This window comes from Mirounga angustirostris, unplaced genomic scaffold, assembly GCF_029215605.1.
Source record: "Mirounga angustirostris isolate CCGP_5_RB_7025 unplaced genomic scaffold, mMirAng1.0.hap1 SCAF_12, whole genome shotgun sequence".
Taxonomy (NCBI): domain Eukaryota; kingdom Metazoa; phylum Chordata; class Mammalia; order Carnivora; family Phocidae; genus Mirounga; species Mirounga angustirostris.
Window position 1 is genome coordinate 19,707,859 of NW_026991720.1, and position 27,241 is coordinate 19,735,099.

The 27,241-nt window shown below is 40.9% G+C and overlaps 1 protein-coding gene and 1 long non-coding RNA gene across 6 annotated transcripts in view; both read left to right on the forward strand.

The window, feature by feature from the left end:
* Positions 1-300: 300 nt before the first annotated feature.
* Positions 301-27,241, forward strand: part of CHCHD3 (coiled-coil-helix-coiled-coil-helix domain containing 3) — a 274,616-nt gene continuing 247,675 nt past the window's right edge. For all 5 annotated transcript variants that reach the window (XR_010406367.1, XR_010406368.1, XM_045864249.3 and 2 more), the window contains exons 1-2: positions 301-552; positions 12,230-12,299. Coding sequence is in view for 3 of the 5 variants with exons in the window: in XM_045864249.3 (XP_045720205.1) it covers positions 472-552; positions 12,230-12,299 (151 nt within the window). In the remaining 2 variants the exon portion in view is untranslated. The remainder of the gene's footprint in view (positions 553-12,229; positions 12,300-27,241) is intronic.
* On the forward strand, positions 12,307-27,188 carry LOC135362064 (uncharacterized). The gene is made up of 2 exons (XR_010406369.1): positions 12,307-20,057; positions 27,000-27,188. It is a non-coding gene; the product is annotated as an uncharacterized LOC135362064 (long non-coding RNA).

Genomic DNA, 27,241 nt, shown 5'->3' on the forward strand with positions numbered 1-27,241 from the left:
GATAAACGGACTTCTTTGAGAGCCGCCCGGTTAGAAACCTTCCGGACAGTCAAGACCACATCTCCCAGAATGCCATGCTCCCCTTGGCCTCTGGATCTGAGGAGAGAATGTCCCAGCCACCATTGCGCCTGAAGGAGACTACAATTCCCAGTACACCCAGGGGCTGCGGAAACCTTGTCAAATAGCCCCTGTTGCCATAGCATCCGGGTCCGGTCCAACCAATCCGGGCGCTCCTACCGAGTAGAGGCGGGTCATTCGTATCTCCGACCAACCGGAGGCATTTTTGTTGTGGCGCGTGACCGGAGGAGGCGGGAGCTGAGGACCGGCGCGTTCTCCTTGCTTCTTGGGGTCGTGGCCTTGCTCCCGCCTTGCAAGGCAAGGGTCCGGGCGCTTCCGCGCGCGTGTGTGCGCGTGGGGCCTGAAGCGCTCGTGCGTCCGGGCTAGGTCTCTGCGGGGGCAGAAGCAGGAGCCATGGGTGGGACCTCCAGCACCCGCCGGGTCACCTTCGAGGCGGACGAGAATGAGAACATCACCGTGGTGAAGGGCATCCGGGTGAGTGACAGTGGGCGGGCAGAGGGCCCGCACCCGGACTCGGACCCCAAACCTCCGACCTTCCCGGGACCCGCTCAGCCTGGTTTCCCCCGTCCCGGCCCCCAGTGTTGTCCGGCCCGAAGCCGAGTTCTCCGCAAAGAAGCTTGAAGTTTCAAGACTTGGGACGTTCCTTCAGAGAGAGTTCCTGGTTGTGTGGCAAGTGCTGAGCACTGTGCTGGGGCGGTTGGGGCAGTGCCGCGTTGAATTAGACTCTCCAGGGGCTCGCAGTCTGGGGTTTGACTGTATTGCTCACTAGTTGTGGGACTTTATATGAAACCGCAGTCTTACCTTCTGTGAAATGGGACTTGTCTTGCTCCTCCTGGGCTCAGGAGCCCCACCCTCGTTTTGCACTGGCCCCGTTACCTCTCTCAAGGTGAATTGGCGTTTTGAGAACGCCTTTATCTGCTCTTGGTCATTTTGTGCTCTCCCTTTGATACCACCCATTGCCGCACACTCACACACCCCGTAGACTTCTGCCTGGGGTGACTTCTAGCTTCTTCGCTTTCACTTGGTGACCCCCTCTTTTCCTCCTCTGTGGCCTGCCGCCTAAGTTTTGGACTAGGCCCCGTTGCTTCGGGACAAGTGTCTGCCAGCCTGACAGGGCCTGAGATGGGTTTGCATATTTCAGGCCGCTGGCGAGTTGTAGAGTCAGTTCTCACTACACGTTACAGAGAAATTATTCACGTCCCCCACCTGTGCTTGACACATAAACTGAAAACTTGGTTTTTCTCTAGGGTTTTTAGTCCACCAGCACTAACTTCATTAACACTGTCTTCGCTGCACCTGAGTCTGGAGCCGCCCGTTTTTGAAAGTATGCTTGAACCTAGTAAATAAAGCAATTTCACTTCTGAAAGTTTTATAATATTTTTAAATTTTTCCTCCTCTGTTACTAGACAACCAACGTAAGTAAATGAAATGTGTAAATGATTTTTAGCATCTGTTATCAGGAAATAAAACTTCTTAAATATTTAAAATGTTTAAAAACTTTTACTCTGAAACTGTTGCCTTGAGAAGAATTTATTAAAGTTTCCTTTCTAGAATCTCAGACTGTTGAACTCAGTTTTTGGTCTGTGACCACCATTTCTTTATATCATATTAATTAATGATAGCACCACCTTTTGTAATAGAATGTCTGATGCTGCATTGCATTGTTGTGGTTTAGTTTGTACTCTTTGGAGTAAAATAAAAACTATCAACTCTGAGTTTTATGCAGAGATTTGTTTAATCTTGCCTTAGGCTTTGACTGTTCCATACCTGAAGGGGAAAAAGAAAAGTAAGGGAGAGCAAAATAAATTTTGGGTGAGAAGACACTTGCCAGAACAATGTATAAATCCATATTCTCTTGCCCTAATACAGACACGGTGATGAGAGCAAACAAAATTAAAAGAAAATTTGGCAACAGCACAGACATTTATATCAAGTATTAGGTAAGATTAAATAGGATGAGTATGACGACTGGGTAGATCTTGGACTAAAATGGAGAGAGTGTTTAAAAAACTTCTTCTAAACTTTTTAAGTAAAAGAAGCTGTGTCTTTTGGCCACTCAACCTAACAGAAATATTCTTTATTTTTGTCTTTTCTCACAGAGTATATTTTATTTATATTATTATAATTCAGGCACACACCGTGCTTCTTTTGACCTCTATGCTTTAGTTTTCTTCAGGATACACCCTTCACCTGGAATGCCCTTGCCGTGTTCTCCCACTTGCTTCAAATCCTTCTTTCTCAAGCTTGATTTGCATCACTGTGCTTTAGTTTTGTCATCTGCAAAATGATGGGCTTGAGTACATCTCTAAGATCTCTGATCTTTTCCAGTTCTGAAATTCTGTGTGTGTCTAGTGGCACTCTACATTTCTTGTAGTCATACTCAGCCCATTGCAATTTCCTCTAAAAATGACACCCTCTTGAATTGTTGAGTCCTGGGGGGTCATCCTGAGTTCTTTGAGGTCCTGTTCAAAAGAGCGTTAGTTTGGAGTTAAAAAGACCTTGGTTTAAGTCTTCAGATTAGACGTTTACTATCTGCAGCTTTGGGCAAATCACTTCTTTATATTTGGTAAGAAGATGAGGTAAGGTATCTAAAGCGTGTAGCACATCGTAGATTTTTAATAAAAAGCAGCTGTTATGATAAGGTTCCTTCACATCCAATATATGAAGATTCTCTGGAGGTGCTATGTAGTTAGTATAGTGGCCAGAGCACTTTCTTTGGAACCTGGCAACCTGGGTTTAGTCCTGGCTCTGCCTTTCACTAGGCTCTATGGCCCTGGACAAGTCACTCTTCATTGTGTTTCCTTGTTCAGTAAGTCTAGATACTGTAGCCTGCTTGTATTACTTATGTAACAAGCACTGCTTGTGAGAAATCTGACATCATGTATACAAGCATTTAGTGTTTTGACAGTGTTTAGTACTTATATGAGTAGTAGCTATTATTAGAGTTATTCAAGGGAATGGATATATAAACTTACATTGAACTTAATTAAAAATAAGAGCATATTGTGCTCCAACAGGTATACCTAAAAGATGTGGACTGGAAAAAAAATAAATAAATATGTGGACTGAGAAGTAGGAGTCCTGCGTTCTGTAGCTGATCACCCTTGTGATTTTTCTTTAGGCAGTTTGTATACTTTTCAGCTCATCTTTGTATTTTTCTTAGCTCAAAACAGTCCCTTAAGATGGACAAAGAGATAAAGTACTTCCACTTCCAAGGAACAGAGTAAAAGGAGAGGAACTCCTTCTAAGTTGCCCTTCTCTAAGAGGTAAAGTTTGGAACCACATGAGACAGAAATAAATCACACCCTCATCTTCATAATACTTTTCTCATCTCTTCCAGACATGTCTTAATCAAACTGACTAAAAGACTAAGACCCATTTTTGTCACTTGGTCTTCCTTCCATGTAGCATAGGTCATCTTCTTTGTTTCCCTCTGAGGCTAAGGGTAAGCAACAATCTTGGTATCATAAGTGAGCCACTGTTTTTGGCTCAGTTGATTAAAACATGGTGCCGATGAGGCGCAAACTTCAGTGTTTGAACTGCGGCTAGGTTCATTCAACTTAGCTGAAGAAAATGTTCCAAATTTCCCCAATTGTCTAATATTTATGTCATCGCTCCTAAGAAATGAGTGTGGAGCAACGATTCACAGACTCATTCACTGCTGGAAAACTAATTCTGCGTTCCACTGATAAGGATAGTAATTTCATCTTCATTTATCTTAATACAGGAAGACTAACATTTAGTAAGCAACATAAGGCTTTCAGTAACTAGGCTGTGTCTATTAATAGATATGTTTTCCCAGATTTTTCTTGCTGAAAATGTCCTCAACGGCTAGCAATTAAAGGACCTACTTACATTTTTAAGTTTAAAGTTTATTCTCACCTACCAGGTGTTATTTTCATGGTATTTATAGCATTTTGTTTATTTCCTTTATCCTTAGCAATTGATAGCTTTCCCTCCACTTGCATAAAATCACCCATATTCTTACACCTGATTCCAACTTCAAATCTGAAACAACTCATGGGTTGGATGAAAGGCCACCCTTTTGCCTTGCCTTCCTCTCCAAGTCTAAAATAATTTCTAGGGGTAGAAAGACCAGGCATTTTCATTACTCATATTACATGTGCTTAATAGGATTTTTCTGAGCACCTGCTGTGCTGGTTTGGAAGGTATGTTTACCACTCAGTCTTTCACTGGTTTATCTGAAACATCAAAGCTGTGAGTGAATTCTTCCAGAGCAAATGTCAACTTCAATGAGTATCATTTTCAAAGTAATATTTATCGTGCTTTCCAGGCATAAATGAATCTCTGCAACTGGCCTTGAAGTTGCAAGCTGAAATTCATAGGAGCCATACATGTAGTAGTGTGGATACTCACATGGAACACAACTAAGGCTTTGGGGAAGTATTGGCAGTTGGGAGCCCCTAAATGAAAAGATTATTTAATGTGAGATGTTGTTGAGGATTCTGGGGAGTGTATATTAACAGAGGCAACAAATCCGGTCAGTCATTGGGAGTGTTGAGGGATGTTGTCGAGGTAATTCAGCTAGCTGGTGGACAGTTGGTCCCTTTCCAGTTTAGATATCTATGACTCTCTTGGGCAGAGTACCGTGTTAAGCTTTCTAGGACTTTTCTTTTTAAAGCTCTAAGATTTTATACAGACAGTAGAAGTTCATTTCCATTAATGGCAAATGCAAAGAAATATAAATGGCAAATTACAAACATAAGCTAAAAGTTACTATATAAATCTGTATATCTTTCCCTTCCCCTGCCATGCCCTTAAGTAAGGATTTAGGAGTAATATCTTCCAAATAATAATGGCAGTTTTTGGAGCCTATGTCTTAAAATGGTAGTTGAAAAAAGCGAACCAATACTCTCACAGAAGATGACCGATGCTACATGGAAGGAAGACCAAGTGACAAAAATGGGTCTTAGTCTTTTAGTCAGTTTGATTAAGACATGTCTGGAAGAGATGAGAAAAATATTATGAAGATGAGGGTGTGATTTATTTCTGTCTCATGTGGTTCCAAACTTTACCTCTTAGAGAAGGGCAACTTAGAAGGAGTTCCTCTCCTCCTTTTACTCTGTTCCTTGGAAGTGGAAGTACTTTATCTCTTTGTCCATCTTACGCAGCCTTCTGTTTCTGAGAATACTGGATTCTAGATTGGTGGGTGGTGTATTTGTGCTCATTTTAGATACGACCAGCCAAGGGGGGTGGGGAGACTTGAGTGGGAAGACTATAGAACATGACCCACATCTTTTTCTCCTCTCTGGAGCACATGTTGGTGTGGTGAGTGGTATAGCCTAGAACTTAGTAAGCCCCATTTACTTAAATCTCACTTTAGCAGCAGTAGAGAATAAGGCAGATAATCAAAGTCAAGGGACTGAATTCTGTGATGTTGACAGGCCCTGGCCCTCTTCTCTTGGTTAACCCTTAGAGTAGAACAGTGTTTCTTTTAGTTTATAGATTATTGTAAATCTGTAAGCTATGGGCTCTGCCCAGAACAATGTAATAAGCAGACCGTTTTGCATACAGCTGAGGAATTAATCCATAGATCCCCAAGTCCATGGACCTCAGGGCATAATTCCAGTGTGTGTGTGTGTGTGTGTGTGTGTGTGCGCGCGCGTGAGCACGTGTGTGAGCGAGAGAGCGCACCATTCTTTGCTGCAAATACTTTTTGCACATGGTATTTGCCTTGATGGGGAGTGCAAGAGAGGTCTAGAAACTAGGTATAGTTGCTACAGATCTTTAAATAGGACAAAAGCTTTTCTAACAGAAGTACCCTGTTTAAGGAATGATGTTTCCTGAAGATGCTTCTCTTAGTGAGGGCTTATCCAGCCCTTGCAGAAGCTTATGTTCTACTTCTGACCCTACTTTGGGTCAGTTCACATCACAAGAGTTGTTCTAAAGCTACAGATTGTGTATTTAACCCTGATCAGCATCTCTAAATCTTGTCAGCTGCTTCATGAGTACCCCAGTGCATAGAGATCAGGTGAGTGTGCCGGTCTGAACTTATTTCTGCAACTGGCAGGTCAGCTCAGCTGGTATTAACTGGAGATACAGAGGATAACACAGCATGGCAATTACCTTGGATCAACATGGCTGAGAATGTACTGGGGATAGGGTAAATCATGATTGGAGTAAGCAGTGTGCTACTGTAGGCTGCCATGGATGTGCCTTTGGAAGGGCCTGAGGATCCAGTTATGAAGATTGTAAGGACAAAAGAGGGAGGTTGACTCAACACAACCCTGCAATATGTTTATCACCTCAAAAGATGAATTGTGCTCCTTCGGATGACATGCTTATAAATTTACTGAAATATAATCAAAGACCACATTGGAAAATGTTTTGAATTGATACTAGAATTTAAGTAGCAAGTTTTGAGGCATCAGGTAAGCCACAAAAATAAAAAGAAACAACTAGTGATTAGGCTGAAGGGGACACTGCACTTTACCCAAAGAGCATGCATAGATAGGATAAATGAGCACTTTATATAATCATACTGGGGCTTAGGTAGCTGCTTCTGGCAATAGCTATAGCCCTGGTCTTCATGCACTGTGTAGTGAAGGAGCTCAGCACAAACTCTGGTCAGTTGGTGAATGGACTAAGATGAACTGATCAGTCCAAATTCCCATGACTGGAGTTGTATTGGTAATAACTTTACCAAATATGTGTGTAGCACGTTATAGTTTATGATGCACCTGTAATAGTCCCTATAACTTGGGCTTAGGTGTTCTTCAATTTCAGACAAGGAAAATGAGGCTGATGGAGATGACTTCCTTAGGATTGTATAGCTAGGGGGTGGCCAGTGCGTTTTCCTCTGTTCAGGTCGGCCTTTAGTTATACTCTCAAGAAATGATACTTTCGAGGCTGCTTTAGTCACTGGAAGGACTTTTGTAGTATTCATTTTGAAAGTAGCAATAGGTAATGGCAATATATAAATTTTGATGAGAATAGATGAAGTGGTATTCAGAAGAAAGGGTAGCCTGTCTCCAATAAGGTGAAGGCTTAGGGCTAACACTTGATTTTTAGCAAACACGTTCACTTTCCGATTGGGTAGAATATATATTTAGTGTAGTCGTAATTCTTTGACTTTGGCCTGAACTATAGAAATATAAATTAAAATATAAAATTATATACATATATATTATGTGAAATTAACTTTATATAGTTTAGCCCTAAACAAATTATATTAAATATGTAACATATACAATATATTGTATATAATAGTATATAATACATGGTATATATGGTAGTATATGATATGTAGTATATAATATACATAGTATCTTATAGAATACTATATTATTATTTTTTTTAAGTTTTCACAGTTCATTACTACCAACTAGCTATCACAGGCATGTCACTTAACTTCTTTGTACCGTAGTTTCATCTTTAAAACAGAGATTAGAATAGATAATTGCTAAGATTCCTTCCAATTTTCATATGGTAGGATTCTGTGGTTCTGGGGGAATATCTCAGTGATATATTGAATTTTCTATATATCAAGAAAACTGATATGAACTAAAATAGCACAGCTAAACTAATCCTTTCCTATAAGAAAAAACACAAAGACCATGTTAAAGCTCAACTTCCCAAACTTTACTAGACCCATTCTCTCTTTAGCCAGACCAATGAATAGCCCATCACATAACACCAAATATCTTAATTACTAAGTTATTTTAAATTACATTGCAAACCTATTAAAATATATTAAGTCTATGCCACAGTTCTCCTGCATAGAATACTATATTAAAATAGCCTATAAATACATATAATATGTAGTATATTACATTATATATCGAATGAGCTTTATATACATTATGTATCAATTAAAATAGCTTTAAGATTCTAAAACTTAGAAGGCTCATTTTTATCTCCTTAAGAGGAAGTGAATTTATTTTTACATAGGATTGTAGGGCTGTATTGTTTAGCAGAGAAAGCACTGGACTAGAGATTGGGGGTTGCTGCTTATCCTGATGCTACCAGAAAATGGATGTTACTCAGGACTTTTTTCCTCACCTATAAATTGAGAGGATTGTGGTCAATCTTAAAGGGTTTTTTCCTAAGATAGATCTCAGCTTCACAGATGAGTTTCAGCAGCAGTGTCAGTGGCTGTCTGTTGTTAGAAAAGAAGCAACTGGCCCTGACATCTTCAAATACAAAGTCCCTTGACGTTGTCCTTTCTAACTTCCATTTCTCTTCCAAGAGTCGTCTTGGGATTTTCCTCCAAAGACCCCAGCTTTTGAGCTGTAGTCTTTCCATTAACTGTCTCCCCTGCATTCTGGTTTGGGTCCTGAGATGTAAGTAACTGCTCAGGTACAAACTGTTTTGTTCACTCATGTATCACAAGGGCCTTAATTAGTGCTTGGCCGAGTAAACATTTAGTGAATGATTCAGTAATATACAGGAGCTCACAGTTTTGTGGAAAGGCAAATACTTGTTCTGTCATGGAGTGCCATGTAGGGAGATTTGTGCAGGATATGGTGGGGCACAAATAAGGGTAGCCTTGGGTAGGCGGACTTGGAATGGAGTGGGGAACTGATTTGGTCAGAGAAGGCTTTAGGATGTTTGAACTGGATTTGAAAGGTGATTCCTTCCCACGGGGCCAGGGGAGAAGGCAGTGTAGTCATGTGTAAAGGCAAAGAGACGGCATCCAGTAAGTAGCCGGTATGGGTAGAGAACAAGGTATGAAGTATTAAAGCAAAGTCTATGGAAATTGAGGTTGGAGAGTTAGGTTGTGACCAAATGACGAGGAAGTCTTGAGTGCTGTGCAGAAGAATTTGGACTTCTTTGTCAACGGAAGGTATGAAGGATTTTGAAGCAGGGAGTTACCATAATTAGATTTGCATTTTAGGAGGATTATTGAATTAGGGCAGGGGAAATGGGATGGGAGAAGAAATGTGTTCATTAAATACTTAGGGGTTGAGGAATTCATAGCAAAAAGAAAGAGGGAGAACGAAGAGTCAGGGTCAAGTCCTATGTTTTAATTTAGAAAGCTGGGTGGAGGTGGTGTCATTAATGAGATAAGGAAAGCAAGAAGAAGAGATTTTGGCAAACACGAATTCAATTTAGGACATGTTGGGTTTGAGGTGCTTGTGGTCTGTCCAAGAGAAGGTGTCCTTTAGGCAATTCAGTGTATAGATCTAGCTTTTGAAACACAGGTCTTGGGCTGGAGATAAAGGATTTAGAATGCATTAATTTATCAACCGCAGTTAAAAGTCAACGGAGTGGGTGGGTGGGAGGGATGGGGCGGCTGGGTGATAGACATTGGGGAGGGTATGTGCTATGGTGAGTGCTGTGAAGTGTGCAAGACTGTTGAATCACAGATTGTACCTCTGAAACAAATAATACATTATATGTTAAAAATATATAAAAAGGAAGAAGATAGCAGGAGGGGGGGAAATCGGAGGGGGAGATGAACCATGAGAGACGATGGACTCTGAAAAACGAACTGAGGGTTCTAGAGGGGAGGGGCTTGGGAGGATGGGTTAGCCTGGTGATGGGTATTAAAGAGGGCACATTCTGCATGGAGCACTGGGTGTTATACACAAAGAATGAATCATGGAACACCAAATCAAAAACTAATGATGTAATGTATGATGATTAACATAACATAATAAAGAAAAAAGAAAAAAGTCAAGGGAGTGGATGAGATGACCAACGAGAGCACTTAGAGTGAGAAGAGAATAAAGGCAAAGAAGCGAATGTGGGGCCCTCTAGCATTTAAGGGTAGGCAGGGAAGGGGAAGATGTGGCCAGAGTCCTAGGTCAGTCAGAGTAGTGGGAGGTCAGAAGAGCCAATGGAGGGGTTTCCAGAAGAGGACAGTGACCAAAGGTGTTAGATGCTAAAGGGAGCCATGTAACTTAGGTGTTTTATAAATATAAATATAAAAGGTTATTTGGTCATTGGTGACTTTTACAAGGATACCGCTGTATTGGGTTATAAGCTAGATGGTGATGAGTCAAGGAAGTGGAAATGGGAAGGTCTTTGTAGATAGAGGAGAGGGATCATCCAGTTACATGTCCCAGAAACCCGGATGTCCTGATGACTTATGCTTCACTTCCACATCTAGTCAGACACTGAGTCTGGCAGTAAAGCAGGGTACCTGAATGGGACCTTGAGTCTCAGACTTCCTGGGTTTGAATCCTGGCTCCGTTACTGATGAAATGTAAAATCCAGAGCAGGTTATTTAATCTTGCCGTGCTTCAGCTTCTCACCTATACAGTGGAGATAATAAAAGTATCTATTTCCTATAATTGTTAAGGATTAAATGAGTAAAGTGTTTTGTTTAGTGTAATGCCTGGCACATAATAAGCAATCAGTGAATGTTAGCTATTTTGAATCCTAAATATCTTTTGAATGTATTCCCTTTGGATTACCATAATAGTTTTTTTTTAAAATATGTATAATTTACATAAATTCACCTGTTTCTGTGTACAACACTTTTTAATAAATTTACTGAATTGTGCAACCATCAGCACAATCCAGTTTTAAAACATTTCCATCAAACCAGTAAGATCTGTCATGCCCATTTATAGTTAATCCCCATTCCTACTCTAGCCTTAGGCATCTACCTCTCTACTTTCTATCTATGCAGAGTTGCCTTTTCTGGGCATTTCATATAAATGGAATTATACAATATGTAGCCTTTTGTGTCTGGCTTTCTTCCCTTAATTGTTTAGCTCTGTCCATATTATAGCATGTATCAGAACTTCACTTCTTTTTATTGCTGAATTGTATTCCATTGTCTGGATACATAATGTTTTGTTTATCCATTCACCAGTAGATGGACATTTGCTTGGTTTCACTCCTGCTATATTATGAATAATGCCCCGTAAACATTTCTGCACCAATCTTTGTGTGGACATATGTTTAATAGCTTCTTAATTGATCCTTTAGCTTCCTTCAGGGGTCCTCCTGATTCTGTTCTTGTCCCCCTCCAGTCTGTTCTCTGCATTGTAGCTAGAGTGATCTTTCTAAAATGTAAGTCTGATCTTGTCACTGCCCTGCTTAAAATCCTTCAGAAGTGCCCAGTTGCCCTCAGAATCAGTTCAAATCTTCGGAATCTAAAATCTTATTTCACTGTTTCCCTCTCCCCCTCTCCAGCTTCCCGCTTCAGTCATTCTTCCATTCATTCATATTGTTTCAGTCTTTTATTTAGCCATTCATCCAATTAACCAGTCTTATTGAGGCTCTGGGGACATAATAGGACAGCCAAATGCTAGCTTTCATGGAGCTTCCTTTTGAGTGTAAAAGGCAGACACACAAGAATGCCTCACATAGTGGTGAGTGCAATAAAGAAAATAAAAAGAATGGTATGATAGTAACTCAGGGGCTGAGGACTCTCAGAGCCTCCGCCTCATTGCCATCTGCCTACTTGTTATCTGTGTTTAGTGTCTGATGGTGGCAAGCCTTGTTTCTCATCTATACCGCCGTGTGTTTCCCTCTTCTTGGAGTACTGTTATGCTACGTCTTCTCTTCCTAACACCTGTTTATCTTTTCCAGCCCCAGCCCCAAACCCTGGCTAGATGTCCTATTCATTATGCTTTCTGTATACTTCCATTCCAGGCCAGCTGACTTAGGTGGTGCCCTTCTCATTACATTTCGCTGCCTGATGATTGTTTCTTCTACTCCACTTTAAGCAACTCGATGATTATTGAATACCCTAAGTCTAGCCTAGTTCCTGGCAGAGATTTGGTGCATAATAAAATCTGTTGAAAGAGCAGTTGTTTGTGATTAGCTTGAACAGGAGGGAGGGAAGGATACCATTTCCTTTGGGACGGGAGGGAAGGAAGGAGCTAAGACCTGTTGTTTGCAAAATTAATTTGTAGGATTAGGGGAGGAAAGTCGAAGGAGTTTTCTTGTCTTACATTTTCTCATAGATTACAATTTAGCGCATTGTACAAAACGAGGAGAGAAGTTATTTATAATGAGCAGTTAGCAGTGCATTAGAAGAAATAAAGAAGTAGTGCTGTGGGGTGCATCTTGAAATCTTAAAACTGTTCTTCCTTTTAGTTTTATAGCAATTAGGTTTCTTTAGGCCATTTATTATACATGTTGATGTAGATGACTACATTACTTGGATGCTATCGTACTATTTTCTTTCTTGTTTTTCATAATTGATTTTATTTTGATGTTGCCTTTTCAGCTTTCGGAAAATGTGATTGATCGTATGAAGGAAACCTCCCCATCTGGTTCGAAGTCTCAGCGGCATTCTGGTGTGTATGGTGCCTCAGGTTTTCAAAATTTTAATTTCAGAATTTTTAGTAGGAAAACTGTAAGTGATAAAAGTTTACTTGATAGTCAAGTTCTTTTGCACTTCTTTCTGTCTGTTGTGTTTTGGGTGTTTGGCTTTTTATATGGAATATTAGAAATTAGTACCACAGTTTCTTTTAAAACATTTTGCACAAAAAAGAGAATGAATTGACTATCAAGCAGTCTTGGGAGAATTTTTTTTTCTGATCCAGCTTCTGAACCCTCTATTAAGCTTTGGCAGGTTACTTCATATCTTTTGTGTAAAATGGACTACTTGTAGGAATATTAGAGATTAAGGAGCAAATATTTATAATAAAATATTGAACTTAGAAAATAATTGATTTACTATTTGCAAATTGTGAACATCACCAATGCTTTTATTTTCTAATAGATTTCTTCTAAGTTTATAAACAGTTTATTTCTTCTCAGTCTTAATTATTGATGAAAATAAGATGTTAAATGACATTTACAGAGAATTATTAAGCCTCATTTTATTTGTGGATCCCATGGGATAAGAGGCTATCTCTCTTTTCTTTGCTCTCTCCTACCCCATCCATTTATTCATCCAACAAATATTTATTGAGCACCTGCTATGTGTCTGGTACTGTTCTTGTTCCTGGCCAGTTTGATGGATGGACATGCTGTTTATTGGAGAAATGGTATGAGAAAATAATCAAGACGATTTATCTTGGACTAAGTAGTTTCTGTACTTACTAGAAAGGGTATTGTGTGGTAAATCTGCCTCCAGACTGAAATACATTGAGAAAGATGGGATGCTGCCCAAATGCCATTCACTTGGGGACAGTTGTGACCTTACTCATCATTACTTGTAACCATGAATTGAGCTTCTGATATGTTTAAAGCAGAGGACTAACCCTGTGAGGAAGGGACTTCTTACTCAAATAGTTGAGTAAGAAGTAATGAATAACAAGTAGTTCTTGCTCTTATGAAACTCCTTTTTCAGTGGGAGCATTAAGAGGGGTTCACCGTTCATTAACGTTGACCACTTCCTCCTTGCTGGAAATCCTTTCTTTGGCTTCTGGACCACACTCTTGGTTTTCCTCCCACCTTACTGGCATCTTCAGCCTAGTTGTCTTTGCTCAATTCCACTAAGTAATCTCATCCTGTTGTATGGCTTTTGAATGGTAATATAGATGCCTGTGACTCCTACAATTGTATTGCTAGCCCTGACCTCTCTCTGAAACAAAACTTAGGCAGCTGCCTACTTGAAATCTCCACTTTCAGATCTTCAACTTAACATCTCCAAAAACAAGCCTTTCTATTCTTCCCCAGACTTGCTTTTCTCTGTCTTTCCCAGTAAATGGCACAGGTGGTCAAGCCCCATACCTGGGCCCCATCCTTTCCTTACTCCCTACATTAGGCCATAAGCCAGTTCTGTCCTGTCTGTCTCCACAACACATCTGAGTATGACCCTTTCACATCTGTCTTTGTGGCTGCAGCCCTGATCCAGACAACCAGTGGCTCTCACCTTGCCTTCTTAGGAGCCTTGTAATTGGCTCCCTATTTCCTCTCTCATCCCCTTACACTTTGCCACGCACACAGAGGCCTTAGCAATCTTGGAGAAAAAAATTAATCAGTCCATGTCACATCCCAGTGGTGGTTCTCCATGGTACACGGAATATAATTTGAACAGCTTTCCTTGGCCTCTGAGGAGGCACACCATGACTGGACCCTTTTTGTTTTTTATCTCATCATTTATCATCTCCTACGACCCTTCTTTTACTTATGCACAGTGGCTGCCATCTCCATTAGAAGATAAGCTCCAGGGACCTTGTTCCTTGTCTGTTTGTTCACAGCAGAATTCCCAGCTTCTAGGATAGTTCTTAGTGCTTAGTGTTGAGTTACTTTAGGGCAGATGCCATTTTATACACACACACACACACACACATACACATATATATTTTTTAAAGATTTTATTTATTTTTAGGTTAGAGAGAGAGAGCATGAGCAGAGGAAGTGACAGAGGGAGAGGGAGAAGCAGACTCCCCGCTGAGCAGAGAGCCCGATGTGGGGCTTGATCCCAGGACCCTGGGATCATGACCTGAGCTGAAGGCAAATGCTTAAACATCTGAGCCACCCAGGTGCCCCTATATATATATATTTTTTTTTAAGAGAGAGAGCACGTGTGTGTGTGAGAGTGGGGGAATGGAGGGGCAGGGAGAGAATCTCAAGCAGGCTCCACGTCCAGCATGGAGCCTGACATGGGGCTTGATCTCACGACATTGAGATCATGACCTGAGCCAAAATCAAGACTCGGACGCTTAACCAACTAAGCCACCTGGGCACCCCCATTATACATTTTGAAAGTAGCTACTCATGATCATTCTGGAATATAATTCTATAAATTTAATTCAGGTGACATTTGTTGAATGTCCACTATTGTGCAAATAATTAAGGTCTGTACAGAAACAGAAAAAAAAAATCTTTCAAAAAGTTTGGGGTTTTTGGGCAGAAACAACTAAGTATATAACAAGACTATCAGAAAGATAGAAGCATAAGAGAAACCTAGACGATATTAAAATTAAGTATATCAGGTATTCTGGCTTACAAATAACTTTTGGTGTGTGGATATTTTTTAAATTGGAGTTTGATCTAAAATATGATTTGTTTTAGGTAGATTTCTTTTCTGCCTATTGTGTTGGAGAGAGGATGATAATGGTGATGATGACAAGAAATAAAGAAGAGTGATAAATAATACTTAATGTCATTTGTACTTAAATAATTTCATTTGTGTGTCTGGCACTCTGCTGAATCCTTTATATGTCTTAATCTCATTTGATCCTTATAATCCTGTGAGGAAGGGACTGTTATCAGCCCATTTTACACAGAAGGAAACTGAAACTTGACCTGATTAATTTTCTTGCCTAAAGTCACAAAGCTGGTAAGCAAAGGAGGCAGCAGTTGAATTCTATCCTGTTTGACTGTGAGCCACTCTGTTTTATTATAATCTGCAGGACACCTTGCTAATTTTTGTGGAAGGAAAGTGACAGAATCTAGTTGGAGGGAAAGAGATCCCTTCTAGTGATGTGCTGCTTGAGTTTAGGAAAGAACCTTCTATTTATTAGCAATTGTTGCTTCTTCTAGCTTTTCCCCATGTTGGTTCTCATTCAGTAATGTGTTGAAGGAGAGAAGGTGTTTTCCTTCTTGGGTTGGTTTCTTGAACTGATACTTTGAGAGAGTGGGTGTGAGTGGGAAGGCTTTCTATGAATGCTCATGGTCTGGGCTGCGGTGCATGACCTGACATTGTGGTGCGCCCTGGCTGTGCTGAGGGATCCATCCCTTCCCATTTCTAGGTTTGACATGACTGATGAACACTGGTCCATGACCAGCCTGGGCGCTGAAAACTCTTGGAACGCCACCTCGTGGTTTGGTGGTCAGGTTAGAACTGAACTCCAAATGGTAGCCCCTAGTCACATGTGGCTTGAAGAGTTAAATTAAAATTAATTAAAATGAAGTAAAATTGACATTTTAGCTCCTCAGTTGCATTCGTCGTATTTCAGTGCGCAGTAACCCCATGCAGCTAGTGGCTATCTTGTCGGACAGTGCAGATACAGGACACTTTCATCATTGCACAAAGTTCTGTTGCACAGTCTAGTCTAGAATATGTCAGGGTGTGGCTTTGGGAGGTCCATCAGATGATTTTAATGAGGTCGATGGTGCTGTGTGTTTGTGAATCTTGTTGCCCGCCTTTCCCACCTCCCAGCTCCTCCCCCAGGATTGTGAGTGAATGGACACTTCAGGGAATATGTCCCTGGGGTGTGCTATCTTCACCGCAGTCTATAGAAGAGCTTCCTGACCTGTGTGTTACGGGTGTATTGGAGGTATGGATTCTCTGGACTCCCGAGTAACTGGGGTACACCTGTGCCCTCATGTTCCACACAAATACTTGCTTGTTTTGTACCATGATGTGGTACATGATACGGCCCCCTAAGTAGAACATTTCTCTCACCTGTTCCAACCCAACTCAAGAAAAGAACCAAGATCTGACAAGCTATTTTGAAATGATCTTGCCCTTAGGTTAAGAATGCAATACAATTACTGAGTTAATACTCAGTAATAGATTTCTTACGATTTATAACTTAGATGTGTTATGAAATAATTTTTTAAGTCTATAAAAATTTATTGATAAAATGTCACCAGCCTTTTCTACACTTTTCAGTGTCAAGTAAATTATATTAAATGTGAGTTAAATTTTTAATATTCATTAAAATGCCTTCATCCTCATAGGAATCTAATTCATACCAGCCCTAGGCTCTTCATATGTGTGAATATAAAGCAGCATATTTGATGGAATGAGAGCCCTTGGATTTCTGTATACAGGAACTAAGTTGTGTTACGTATATAGTTTCGAGAATATAATTTATGCTCTAAGAAAGTAAGTTCCTCTAAAAACTTTACTGAAACTTTTTTTGCCAAACCTTGAACCAGATCAATGAATTGTTGCAATAAGTATTTGCATGTAAAGCTGTTCAGGCAAAATAATATAATATGTGACACACAGCAGATTGTAATGCCACTTTAATAAATGAATGTGCTCTAAACTTAACTGTGTCCTCAATGCCTCAAATTCTTCGCTGTGTTAATGTGTTATCCCAGCTACGTTGATTTGATTTTACACCAAGGAATTTTTTTAGGCTGTCTTAAGGGGATACTATTGCACATAGTTATACACTGACCTTTTCATTAACATCTTGCATCTTTTGATTTTAAAAACCAGTGTTGGATATTGATTTTCTTCATTTTCACCCCAAACCTTGGGTTTTTCTGGCTTATAGTGAGGTCAGACCTCTCGTGTTTGACCCTGCCTGATGTTGGAGAAACTCTGTCCCCAAATCAATAGGAAAAAAACAGGCAGGAAATGATATTAGGAGGCTATTTGTTGGTTTCCTAAGCCACTAGCAACCAGATGAAAATGATGCATCTGGAAAAAAGACAAATGAACTCACTTTTATTATTATCCTCACTGTGCCGGTTTCTCTGTACATTTCTTGTCACTGTGAAAAATAAGAAAGATTTGCCGATTTGTGTTAAGTACATCGCTGAGATAACTAAGTATTTGGCAGCCTTAACAAATTGCAGGAAACCAATTTAAGCTGGAAATAGCACGGCCCAAACTAAATAGCCAATTTAGGGAAACAGATTCATCTATATGTTCTATGTGTTTTTCTCCCAGAATCTGGCCCTCTTAGTTATTTTTAAACAGCTCTTTAAGGCCTATTTAGACATAACACAGTAGGGAGAGATCACAGTAAACAAGTTGTGCTTGTTCCTTTGACTTGAGTTACAAGAACGGAGTATCTAGGTTTCCAACCTTTAAAATACGAAACTTTGTTGATGTCAGTTTCTCAACTCTGCACTTCTTGTGCCGTAATAGATAATTTATCTTGCCAGTTCCTAAAAGGAAGTTATGTGTACACTATTGACTTAAAGGTTTTAAATCAAATTCTCTAGTCGGTACATTCTGCTCTTAAAAATAAATCCACGGTCTACGTCTAACGGATGGTTGAACTCACATTGTTAATTTCATCCATCAACAAATACTAGCATGGCAGCGATACTTGGCTTCAAGGAATTGTTAGTTTGGTCAAAACCTATTTAACATTATAGTGTAGTAGATAAGTCCTAGTTTAGTACCCTTCACCTGCTCAGTTAATATTTTTGCGTTGGTGAATATGTAAGGGAGATAGAATGTGTAAGAAGTATAGAAAGTGTTTTAGGAACTCAGAGAAGAAGGTCAAGAGCTTGGGTAGACAGGTCACCGGGGGAGGTGGGGGTGTTTGTGTTGAAGGTGTTCAGTGGTATCGGTACACAGACCTGAATAATGTGGATGAAGGGTACATGTAGGGGTCTCATGTGAGGAAGGTTGGGGAAGTTAAGGAGTTTCCTTTTATCCCATAGGGCCAAGTGGCTCCTGAGCACTTGCATTTATTTTATTTTTTTTATATTTTTAAAGATTTTATTTATTCATTCATGAGAGACAGAGAGAGAGGCAGAGGGAGAAGCAGGCTCCCAAGGAGCAGGGAGCCCGATGCGGGACTCGATCCCAGGACCCTGAGATCATGACCTGAGCCGAAGGCAGACGCTTAACCGTCTGAGCCACCCAGGCGCCCCCTGAGCACTTGCATTTAATCTTAGGATGCAAGTATAGAAAGTTGCATTCGTTGCTACTTTTCACTTATACTCAGATATTAATAAGGCTTTTATGGCTAAAAATGTAGTGATTTTCTCATTGATATTTTTATATTTAACAAATCTAAATTGTAAGAATATATGTTTTCTACTAGAGTACTAAATAAAATTTTCATTTTCGTGAAAGGATAAGCAGCCCGTAAGCATTTTTATTTGCCCTTAATTGGCCCTATGGCAAAAAAAATAAAATGAAAAAAACACAAAGTTGCCCTCAGCTGCTTGGGGCAGTGTAGGGCACGACAGACGATTTCTGAGCAGGGCAGGTGAAACAAAGCAAATGGGTTCTTGGATAAAGTACAGGATGCATTGGAAATCAGAGATAGGGACGACTGCCATGCATGGTGGGGATGGAAGAGGAAGAAGGACTGTGGGTGGATCTGGTGCCTGAGGCCACAGGGCTGGTTAGTGGTGGTCCTGGACTTGAACTTCAGTCCTTGCTCCCTCTGGTCTAGGGCACCTTCCCTTGTGTCCCTTGATTTGTCACTCTTGTGTTGTGCTTATTTTTGAGAAACCAGCACAAATTTAAACCCACTTTATTTTAAAATTGAGAGCAATGGTTCCATCTTAAAAATGGAACAAAAAAATCATTGACAGTATAGCTTACATTCCATGGTATTTTGGGATGGTGAAAGGGGAGTCATGCAGAAAAGAAAAAGCTCCAGCAGTAGAGGAAGGGAATTAGAGAGAGATGCTTAGTAGGTTCTGAAATGTCACTGAGTCATGCCTTCCAGTAGTTTTTTGTGACTTAGGACTTCTGCCCTTTGGTTTCTGAGTTAATTAGATTGACCACTGGCTGAGCTGCTTTTTGTGAAATCTTTGGAGGCCCCTGCCCTGTGACTGGTGTAGCATATTTGCATTAGGGCTTCCAAGGGGTATGAAATCAAGTGGGCCAGAAATTCCTTACTTGTTCCTCACTTACTAGAAAGAAGAAGCTATTTTGTTGGGTGCATTGCACGCTGCACATTAGAAATATAGTAACGCCATGGGGTCACTGTAGTCAGGAGCTGGAAGGAAGGAACGTCAGCGACCACAGGGTAATAAAGAGAAAAGCTGTATTTAAGAAACGCTCCACTTTTTGCTGCCATAGATTTTGACGCTGAAGTGAATCATAGGACAGTGGATTGTGTTTTCTCATAGAACAAGTGTTGTTATTGGGCATAACAATCAAATAAATCATAGCTATCACTAATGATATATCATAAACCACAAAGAGAAAAGAACTCTAAAGTATAAATTTTATAATCATGCTTCAAGAGTTATAAAATAAAATATCAGGTAGTGTTTATATAAGCAGCTCTAACGGATTATAAAGTGAAGGACATACAATACCTAAATATACTACCTTTGATTTAAATTTAATATGCCAGTTGTAAAATAAACACTTGATTAACAGTATTTTTGCCTTTCTTAGAATTTGATAGACTTCGAAGGCATCATCTGGATGGCCCAGATCTTGTAAAATAAATTGCCCAGGAGAGTTTCAGATGTACATTTTTCTACTGAAAGCTGAGGTATTCAAAATCAATCCATTGACCCTTCTAGCTGTCAACCAAATAGTAGGTTATTGTTGTTGATGATGTTTTCCTTTGTAAAAAACATTTTAAAAGTAAGGTGTGACCCAGCATTTCAGTTCTTCCCTCTACTCTTTCCTGTCTCCCTGGTTTATTCAGAATTACATGTACAGTACTCTATATTAGGCCAAATCAGGGCTACCAGGGAGCAATAAGTGCTTTTAAGTTCCCTTTTCAACCTGTTCTGCCCCCAGGCCTGCTTGACTTTGTTGACAGCTGTGACCTTGCTTGAGTGTTTCTTGAAAAGCGTTGGGAACTCATGTGGGTCATTATAGCGAGGCTCTTCAGACTTCTTTCACAGGATTGCTGTGGCACGCTTAAGACAATATTCTGGTTCTGCATGCCCTGGTTCCCCTGAGTGCTTAATGGGAATATGGGTTTTAATTAGCCAGCACCAGATGATTGCAGCTTGAAATTAGAGGGGAGTAAAAGTAATATCTCCTTACTTAAAGGCAGAAGGTAGTCAGAACATCTCGCGGATTGTGTGATGGGGAGGTAGATGCTGCAGATGCTGCAGAGAGTGTTTGGTGACTTTGTTGGCAGGATTCAGTTCCTTTGTCACATAGGCCAGTGCCGCAATCTGCTCCTCACTTCATGCTCCCTTGCTCTTATTTATTGGCTGGTCTCCACCCCTTGTGGCTGTAGTCCTACAGGGGACACCCACCAGCCTCGCTGTGTACTTGCTGAGTAGCAGCAGAGCTTTGCTCCGCATTTCCCTTCTTATGGTTGCAAGTTATACAGTTTCTACCATCCTGGTGTCACTGACCTAGTGGCTGCCAACCTCCCTCCTGCCATGTTCTAACACTATCTTGCTTGGGGTCCTGGCTTTCAGCCTTGCGGTTCCCAGTCTCTTCTCACTGGCAAAATGTAGAACCAATCATGCCATTCTCCTGCGTACTGCTTGAGAGGTTCCACTTCCCCTAGGCTGGCCTAAATTTCTTCTACGTAGCCAGCAGGTCCTGCGCAATCTCTGTGCTGCTTTATCTCCTCCCTCATCTCCCAGACCCACCTGTCTCATGTCAAGCTCTTGTCTAGTCCTACTGAAGTTCTTGAGTGTCCTTGAACATGTCCCTTTTGGGTTTTTGACAATGTGTGAATTTCTGTGTGAGCACTGTTCCTCCAGCTGTCTTCCCCAGCCCCAGCCCCACCTCACCTACTTGTCTTCTATCTGGCCATCTCTCCTTGTTCACATGGCTGCCTGGAAATCATGTACCCCAGGAAGTATTTCTTGACTCCAGGTCTGGGTTAGGTGCCCCTCCTGCATGGCCCCACGGCACCCTGCGTGTGCTTCCCCTGTCCCAGCGCTGGTCCCATAGTGCTGCACTTGCCCATTTACTCAGCCCTGTCCCTCAGATACCACAGCTTGTCTTCACTCGTGGGTCCTCTCGGGACCTCCTTCTGTGGTACTTCTTTCTGTATTCCCCTGCCTTGGTGGCGACCTGTCTGCTGAGGTGAAAGCAGTTAGAGGTGTATCTTTGCTATGGGTGAGCATCGACCTGTTGAGGTGAGACGATTAGGAAAACTTGGATAAAAACAAGTCTTAGAGGGCTAAGGAGATTTCTCTTTCTTCAAGAGCCATTTTTCCATCATCTCAGGGCCGACTTCCCAAGTTGATACCTTTTTGAAGGATCTCCTGTTCTTGTATCACTAAGTCTACAGTACTGATCCTTGTTACAGTATATGCTTCATTCTATTGTAACTACTGGTTTAGTTGTCTGTCTTTTCTTCTAGACTGTGAGCCTTTGAGGTCAGAGGACGTTTGTTCCTCATCTTGTGGACTCCCAACCACGGTGACGAATTATAATACATGTTTAGGGAACGTATTAGCTAAAGCCAGTCAGGTCATGAAGCCTGGTATGTACATGTGCATGTGTCAGCTAGACGCAAGGCGGAAAGGCGATCTTTCTCTTAAGCTTGTTCGCTGGGTGTGGGTGTGAGGGTCTTCACCAGGCCCAGGGTGGTGGCCATACAAAGCTTTGCCAGTTCTAGGTGTTAACCATAGAAAACCCAGTGGATCCAGTTGTAAGAGAGAACTTTCTTGAGCACCATCTTGTGAAAAGCACAGTTTGTGGAGGTAGTGGCTGCAGAGTAGGGCCCTGATTTGGAAACGTTGATGTGGAGTTTTGTGTCCCACTCCTAGTTATTAATTTAGTTTAGAAAAGAAATAATCTGCATAGATTTTTACCAAGTTTTGGGGCGGGCTGAAGAAGGTTGGGATTTTTCCCCTCTGAGACCCTCCACTCTTAGTTCCTGGTACCCTGCTCACTTTCCTTGTCTGTCGGGTCAAAGCTAATCTGACATTTATCCCTTTGCCCTGAAATTTTAGGATAAGAGTTTTAGGTTGCTTACATCAGGCCTCTGACTTTGCAGAGCAGCTACTCAGCCCTGGCAGCCTCCTCCAGGAAGCCCCTTTACAGTCTTCCTGTTGTCAAAACTCTGGGACCCTTGAAAGTAGAGCTCCACTTCACCGTCTCTTCTTTCTGGGCAGTTGTTCCCATACTGGATTTCCATTTCTGGCTCAACTCTTTCCACTCTTGTCTTCCAGAAAGGCTGGTCTCTCTGCTCTCAGCTGACTTCCTCAAGTCCCTGGGGCCAGCTCTTTGAAGCCTGGGGGTTTTGGGTCTGGAAGCTCAGGAACTTTGAGGTTTTAGGGATTGGAAGGAAGACCCACTGCTTGTGTCCTCTTAGGCCAGTGTGGAAAAGACCCTGAGACCAAGGAGCTGGCTCGCCTCTGTGTTCATACACACACAAATAGCTAAGCATTAACTAACAATGATAAAAGAAAAACTTCTAAGAATTTGGCTGAGCTCATATGGGCGTCTACCCAAGGTATCCTATTTTCACCTTATTGCCATGCACTATGGTAATGATAATGCATATAATTATATCAGATTGGCTTTGCCCTACATTTTATTTGGTAGTTATGCTAAATTCTTCTGATGCAATTAGTCTTTGTTATTGAGGTAACGGTCATCTCATTACTTTGAAAAATAAGATAAATATTGATTGCCGTGTATCATTTTTGAGGATGGACCTGAGGAATTATAACAAAATCAATTACCATAATCAGGATAGATTTGATTTAAATAAAAAAAATATAAAGCAGTGTTTAAGATTGACAACTCCCCCAAAACATTTTTATTGTTTTATTAATGCAGCCAGCAAAGTTGTGGATTCTGAATGTTGTCTTTATAATTATTTAAACAAATTATTTTAGCAAAAACACTTCCAAAGTGCTCAATTCATTTCCCTTCTTAAAACTTGTGCTTTTAGCAAGAAGAGATGGCTTTAACTCACCGTGTGCATGCACACTTGCGGACATCATAGCGCTGATCAACTCTGTTTTCCTTTTCTCAGTTAAGAAGAATGTTACCCGAGCAGCTTTAGTTTAATTTTTTTTTTTTTTTTTTAAAGATTTTATTTATTTATTTGCGAGAGAGAGAATGAGAGACAGAGAGCATGAGAGGGAGGAGGGTCAGAGGGAGAAGCAGACTCCCCGCCGAGCAGGGAGCCCGATGCGGGACTCGATCCTGGGACTCCAGGATCATGACCTGAGCCGAAGGCAGTCGCTTAACCAACTGAGCCACTCAGGCGCCCCAGCTTTAGTTTAATTTTGTGGGACAACCAGGACACCCATTGGGCACAGGGTGTTTCTTTAATTTTTTAAAGTAACATGGTGACTTCTCTGGGAATCTCATGAGATTGAGCCCATAAACTGCCTTCGTGACATCTTTATAAAATTTTTCTGAAAAGGTGCTTTAATATTCTTTCTTAGAAACTTTTTAGAGTGATTATTGTAAGATTATGGGAAGTTATAATCCTCTTTTCATGATTATTCTTTGACCTTTGACATATTTTATTAGTTTTTTAATAAAAAAATCTTTGAGAAAACATAGACTGTATAATTAAAAAACAATTTTTTGTCAAGCCTGCTAAACACGCAAATGATAAATTGTCCCTCTAATTTTTTCCTGTCTTATTAAACATTATGTGTCTATTGAAATAGACATTGTTTCATGGTTCATGTTCATCTTTTTGCCAAATGATGTTTGCAAAAATGACAGAGTAAATTTTAAAAAGAGCCATTTTTAAAAAATTGCTCATTTTTACTGCTTCATTATTGCTTACAGGACTTTGAACTGAAACTTTTTAAGGCTATGTTATCTTTTGATTGAGAACTACCCTCTTCTCCATCCAAGTAAAATTCTTTTAGTTGAACTGTCACAGAGGCCTCTCTAGTGCTCAAGTCTGCAGCATTATTTCCGCTGTGCTGCAGGAGGTACGGTCTGTCCCAGGCTAACCAGAGGCTGCAGAGGCTGGCTGAGATCACCACCTGTTGCCCTGCACTGATGCAGTGCGATGGCGATTCCAGAGGAAATGAACCCGTTTCTTCAAATAGGAAATGGAAGGGTTGTAGCTGAACTACCTCTGAATGGAAGTGTCTGTGTGTGCGCCCGCGCACACATGCACACTGTATGTTTAGTGTTCAAAGAGCTTTTGCCACTTATTAGTTGTGTGATCTTGTCTTACCTCCGTGTCCTCCAGGATAAAATGGGAGAGACTAATTTCACATGGTTGCCATGGAGACTAAATGAGATAATGTACAGGTGCTGAAATATAGCAGGTGATCAATAAATGTCCCTCTGTTGGGGCGCCTGGGTGGCTCAGTCGTTAAGCGTCTGCCTTCAGCTCGGGTCATGATCCCAGGGTCCTGGGATCGAGCCCCGCATCGGGCTCCCTGCTCCGCGGGAAGCCTGCTTCTCCCTCTCCCACTCCCCCTGCTTGTGCTCCCTCTCTCGCTGTGTCTCTCTCTGTCAAATAAATAAATAAAATCTTAAAAAAAAAAAAAAATGTCCCTCTGTTAACATAGCATTTAGGGCTCTGACTTCACTGCCACCTTTCACACACTCCAGGGTGACTCTGCCGGTCTGTCTCCCTCTTTGCCTTTCACTTGGTGTTGTGTTCCCTTGTCCCAACAATCATTTATTGAGTCCTGGCTGTGTGCCAGACACTGCACTGAGTGCTGGGCTTTCATAGATGAATCAAGCAGAACAACAGTATGAGCTATAATGGAGGTACACATGGAGCATAAAGAATTAAGGACTAACTGCCTGGGGAGGTCAGGATAGACATCATGAAAGAGGTGGTGATATTTGAGCTGAATATTGAAGGATGAATAGGAGTTTACTACCTAACAGACATAATGGAATTGATGGTGGGGGCTGATGGGAAGGAGGAGGGGCACGGTTCTCTCTTCTTGGGAGAAGAAATGGTGGTTGCAGCAGTTAGAATCAAAGGGCTTTGTGATTTCTGGGTAGTATAATTAGTTATATTTATTTGGAATGTAGGCACCGAGTGGGGAGATTAGAGTACAAGGAGTAAATATGGATGGAATAATAAAGCTAAGGAGTGTGGATTTACTTCTGTAGGAAACGACTCCATTCCTATGTTTCTAAACTTGATTTTAACTGTTCGTGTGTGTACGTATGATCAACTCTTATTTGAAGGTCACCTTATCAGAACTTCTCTTGATCCTATTTACCTTGCCTTTCTCTGAACACACATGATAACTTTGTATTTTTCCCTTGGCAGTCACTATTTCTACAAAAAAAGTAAGTTACTTATCAATAGCTGTGTTAGCATCTTTACTCTTCGGTAAGCTCCTTGAAGGCAGAATTCATACCTGAAAGCCCCTCGGGTCCCACTGTGACCCATCTGGCATCTGCCTTACCTGTAGAGAGGCTGCTTAAGAATGGAAGGGCCCATGAGCCAGTTTCTTCAAAATACTTGTTACCTCAGAAACATTCTGTTCAATGAGAGAAGCCAGTCGCAAAAATCCACATATTATATGATTCCATTTTTATGAAAAATGTCCAGTGTAAGCACATCTCCAGAGAAAGAAAGTAAATTAGTGGTTGCCTAGGGCCGGGGTGGTGGGGGTGCAGGTGGTGAGGATAGAGATGCCTGCTGATGGTTGGAGAACTTTGTAAGTCTGCTAAAAAGCTCTGACCCTGTATACTTTAGATGGGTGAATTTTATGGTATAGAAATTTTATCTTTGCTTTTGAATCTTACCAGGTTTTTAAAAAGTATCTTCAATGCATATTTTTTCCTATTCCCTTGTTTACAATATACACTTAGGGACTTGCATTATATATTTATTATTCTGTTATAAAATTTTGACTTGGAACTTAGTAGAAAGTAGGTGAAGTAGAGCTTTGGGAATTTAGTACCCCGTCAGAGATGCAAGGGAGTGTGAGAGGAACTCTGATGAGCCTATGCAGTGACCTCATTCTCTTGTGAGTTATTTTAGTATCAGTGAAGTGACATTGTTGGATATATTTGAACAGTATATTTTTATTTTTCAAGTTTTTGAAGAAGTTTGTCTTAGAGAGTAATGCATTGCTTTGTCCTTTTTTTTTTTTTAAAGATTTCATTTATTTATTTGACAGAGAGAGATAGTGAAAGCAGGAACACAAGCGGTGTGGGGGGGGGGGGTGGGAGAGGGAGAAGCAGGCCTCCCGTGGAGCAGGGAGCCCGATGCGGGGCTCGATCCCAGGACTCTGGGATCATGACCTGAGCCGAAGGCAGACACTTAACGACTGAGCCACCCAGGCACCCCTATTGCTTTGTCTTAATAAAAAGAAATACAGCATTTGCAGAGGTAGTAGAAGGAATGGTGTTATTTTTCTGTCACCTTCAGAATAAGAGAGGTAGATATAGTTTGTTTCTTAGCCTGTCAGTCTTGTATTTCTCATTAATAGGTACTTTATTTTTACAGTCTGTTTTATACTAAAGCATTTATGAAGCCACACATATTAATAAAACATGTGCCCTTAGATAAGTTGTTTAAAGTGGTTTTCTTTTTCCTCCCTCATTGTAGGAACCAGTAGTTTCTGTGTTGATGAAACAGCAGGGAGCACCTATTGTGGTGTGCGCATTCATGCAAAATCTAGCCCTCTTGGAAAATGAACAAGATCATTGCCAAAGGGTATTCATCATGCAATCTACCCACAAGAAATTTTGAATGGAATCATTATCAAATAACTTAAATAAAACAGTTATTTCCTGATGCTATATCACCAAATGTAATCATTTAGGACATTTACCATTATGATGTGTGCA